Source organism: Nannospalax galili, unplaced genomic scaffold (genome assembly GCF_000622305.1).
Source record: "Nannospalax galili isolate Female #2095 unplaced genomic scaffold, S.galili_v1.0 scaffold413, whole genome shotgun sequence".
Taxonomy (NCBI): Eukaryota; Metazoa; Chordata; class Mammalia; order Rodentia; family Spalacidae; genus Nannospalax; species Nannospalax galili.
The window spans coordinates 636,322-640,097 of NW_008333889.1; the positions used below are offsets into that span (position 1 = coordinate 636,322).

Sequence of the window (3,776 nt, forward strand, 5' to 3'; positions counted from 1 at the left end):
TTCTCTCCTCAATCTACCACAGACCAAGTTCAGGGAAATGACAAACAAAAGCTTGCTGCCCCCTTTTTAGAATTCTAAAATAGAATTGAGCTGCTTTACCATCCCAATCAAGTCTCTTCCCTCTGGCCTATGCCTTTAGTCTCAAAAGAACAGCCTTCATATAGATGCTTATTTCTTCAGGCATGTTGTAATATTCTGAATGCTAGGATAGAAGACAGACAGAAAACAATTATTTATTCAGTTTTAACATACTTTGTTTTCTAGATTTCACAAACTTTCTGAATAAAGTTTACAAAATATTTTCAGCTCCATGAAAGTGATAAAATTTTTAAATAATATAAAAAACTGAAATTTCATGTTTTAGTTTCAACCTAAATTTTGTTCAACTTCCTTTTTCTTCTCTCTTTTGTCTCATTTTGTTCAATGATATTTTCTTCATGCTGTTCCGGGTCTCTGTGCCTGTGATCTCTTGAGTTTCAAGAAATAGTGATAAGATTTTTTAATAGGAGATGTGTGCCAGTTGAGTTTGTCAGTAAGCTAGAGTGAATTGGTGTGTGGTAAAGACAAGATGCTATTAATTAAAAGATAAGCCAAGAAACATGTTATTTTGTTATGATTTTGAAAAGCCAGATGTCTACAGACTACTCCATTCCTGAGAGAATGCATTGAGAAATTAACTGCAAATCATTCAAAATTTTATGATGCATATTTCATTCTTTCTGACAGGAGCTATAAAAAGTCATGTAAAGTGAGAGGCCTAAGATAATTGTCCTTACTTTTCAAAATATGAAGATAAACAGTGTTTAGTGTAGACCTTCCAAAGGGAGGGGGAGTAAATTTCCATTGCATGTAAGAATAGATTTTTGAAAAGCCATCTCTTACATAAACACACCCTTAGCAATTTTTCTATTCATAAAAGTATTGTTACTATTTTATTTTAATCACTAAAATAATAGATTTCACTATCTATTTCTAGAAAGCTTTAACTTAACCTAAACTCCTGAAGCATACTATGTTTTATAGACCAGCGTGCTAATTTTCTGAGCAGCTGAATAACTATTAGAAGCTATAAAGCTTACTGTACTTTTCCTTCTTGATGGTGCCATCTGTCAGAAACAAAAGCAAAGATGAAAATCTCACTGAGTCACAAGATTCTCCATTGCTCAATGTGCCTTTTACGGAAATAAGTCCATCTAAGGGAAAAATTAATGATGCCAGTTTTTTAAAAAAGTCTTTATTACTTTATTGCAGATGGGGAACCCAAGGAGATTTCAGCACTACCCACCCTCGACCTGTCGTCAAAGTAAAACTCTTCACAGAAAGCACAGGGGTCCTGGCTCTGGAAGACAAAGAACTTGGCAGGGTAAGTTGTGGTCAGCCCTGAGTGTCCAGGATATCACCACATTAGTGTGAGTCAGAGAGTGGTGGACCCATATTGATATCTTGGGAAATCTGTGTTCATAATGTATATAAAATTAGACAAATGAGATGGCTCTGTGGGTAAAGCTAATGACCTGAGTTCTTCCCTAAAATCCATATGGTAGACCTCTACATGTTGCACAGCCAGTCCTCTCACCTCCACAGGCATGCCATTGCTCTCTCTCTCGCTCTCGCTCTCTCTCTCTCTCTCTCTCTCTCTCTCTCTATTGTACACGTGATACACCTGCATACATGCAGGCAAAACACTCATTGTAAATAAATAAAAATAAATAAATAAATAGAAAAATCACTTATTTCTTACTTGTAATTTACCATAAGCCCATTTTATAGCTATTAATTAGTAAGCATAACTGCATACATTAGAAACTATTGTGATAGGGTTTAGACACAGAGACGGTGTACATGATCTCAGATTCACCATATCCATAATTCTCACTTCTGTGCTTCTCTGGCATAGGTCACCTTGTCCATTCTGGTAAAAGGCCATTTCTCTTAATATGTTTCTGCTTAAGAGTTAGAAGGGCCATCTTCAATACACAAGGCCACCTGCTCTTTATGCCTGTTTTTGTTAGCCAAATTAGAGTACCTCTAAAGGATATTTTTCTCTCTTAGTGCTTCTATATTCCCCCATGAAATGATCTTCCTAATTTAGTTTTTTAATACTGCATCGTTATGTATCATACAGTCACTTCCTTATACCTAAAATATATATGACTCCTCTGTATTCCTACATAGCAGTAAAGTTGAAATAAACTAGTGATCTACACACCTCAGTGTGAAAGGTAATCAATTTGCTGTCTTACTTAGGATGTAGATGTGTTCTAAGGAATGTGTGAAACTATCTTCTGTGACTTGAGTGGATCTTTCAGAGAACAAACCTTTAGAACTTTTACTAGTAATTTTTTGGTAAGTATGGATAGCTTTTGAAACTGTAGATATGGAAGAATACTAGCAGTATTCTATATACTGGAGGATTTCTCTGAGTCAGCACTTGGATTTGTTTTGTTCCTTTTCTACTTCTCTCACACTATTGGAAGCTTTGTATTTCTATAGATTCTGTAAATGTGCACTAATGTTCCAGACTTCTTCTTCTTTTACTGTGGCACATGTGTTAGACAATAAAGCTGCATTGTTGATTCATTCATGTGATCATATGTTTATATATCTATTCATTCAGTAAACATGCCTATAGAATAATCTCTCGGAAGATCCTCAGAGAGCGTGTCTGATCCCCATGGACTTATGAATCAGACTTAAACTGTTATATAAATTTAGCCTTATCTCTTTACTGTAGCCATTTTTTAGTATTTCAGAGCAGCTACTTTTAATCTAAGTTGTAAGTAACTCTTAGGATATTTTAGATAGTTTCTAGACTGTTCAAATAATTAAGCAGTTTTAAAATTAGATAATGTATGTTTTATACAATTGTTTGTCCGAGACAGCTCTTCCACTCCCTCCAAAACGAGGTAACTTTTCTATCTATACCACCATTTCCCAGCCTCAGTATTATTAATATTTTGAGCAGAATACTTATTGTTACGTGCTGTCCTGTTCATTTATGATATTTAGTACCATCTCTGTCCTCTAATCAATAAATTCCAGAGCATTATAATTAAAACTGTCTGAATGCATTGGCAGAGGTTCCCTGGAGCTTTACAAAATCATCCCTATTGGACTACCAGTGGTCTACACTAATGAACTCAGTAGTTTTTAAAATTATACACATATATGTACATATATTTGTATTTGTGTGTGTTTGTGTATATATTTAAGTGTTAATGATTTCCAAAGTTATTTTCCTTCCTTAGAACTTCAGATTTGTGTGGCTTATCTGCATGCTTCATATTTCAAATTAAATATTTCTAAAACAGGACTTAGGATTCACACCATAAGGAAGTATTCCTTTTAGGTGGCTGACTGTATATCAGTCATCTAGAGTTCCTTCTTATTTATCCTTCCCCTACCCTAATATCCCACCTATATCCACTAACCTAATTCGATTTATTATTTCTCACACATAAAGTAGAAGCATCTGCTTCTACTTTTCCATGTACCGTTGTGACCTTTATACTTCAACCACTATGACTTATTAAAACATCAGAAATAACTCGACTGAAGGTATCGCCTGTCTGGCTTTGCTGTTTGTCGAATAACTTTTAGTTGTATATATGTATGCTCTTATGCTTCAGTCGAGTTGTTGGCCAGGATAGATAAAGGCTCTTCCAGACAGTAACCCAACATACTACAGGAAAAATGAACAGCACACCCCAATTCTATCCAAAGGAATACTGACAATTGATTGCCGTAGATGAGGAACAGCTGATCCTCCTGGAACA

The 3,776-nt window shown here is 35.1% G+C and overlaps 1 protein-coding gene across 10 annotated transcripts in view; it reads left to right on the top strand.

Moving 5' to 3' along the window:
• The window catches only part of Cadps2 (calcium dependent secretion activator 2), a 595,026-nt gene that overhangs the window by 319,157 nt on the left and 272,093 nt on the right, over nt 1-3,776 (top strand). For all 10 annotated transcript variants that reach the window (XM_017797106.1, XM_017797102.1, XM_008828867.1 and 7 more), the window contains exon 7: nt 1,252-1,363. In XM_017797106.1, coding sequence (XP_017652595.1) covers nt 1,252-1,363 — 112 coding nt within the window. The remainder of the gene's footprint in view (nt 1-1,251; nt 1,364-3,776) is intronic.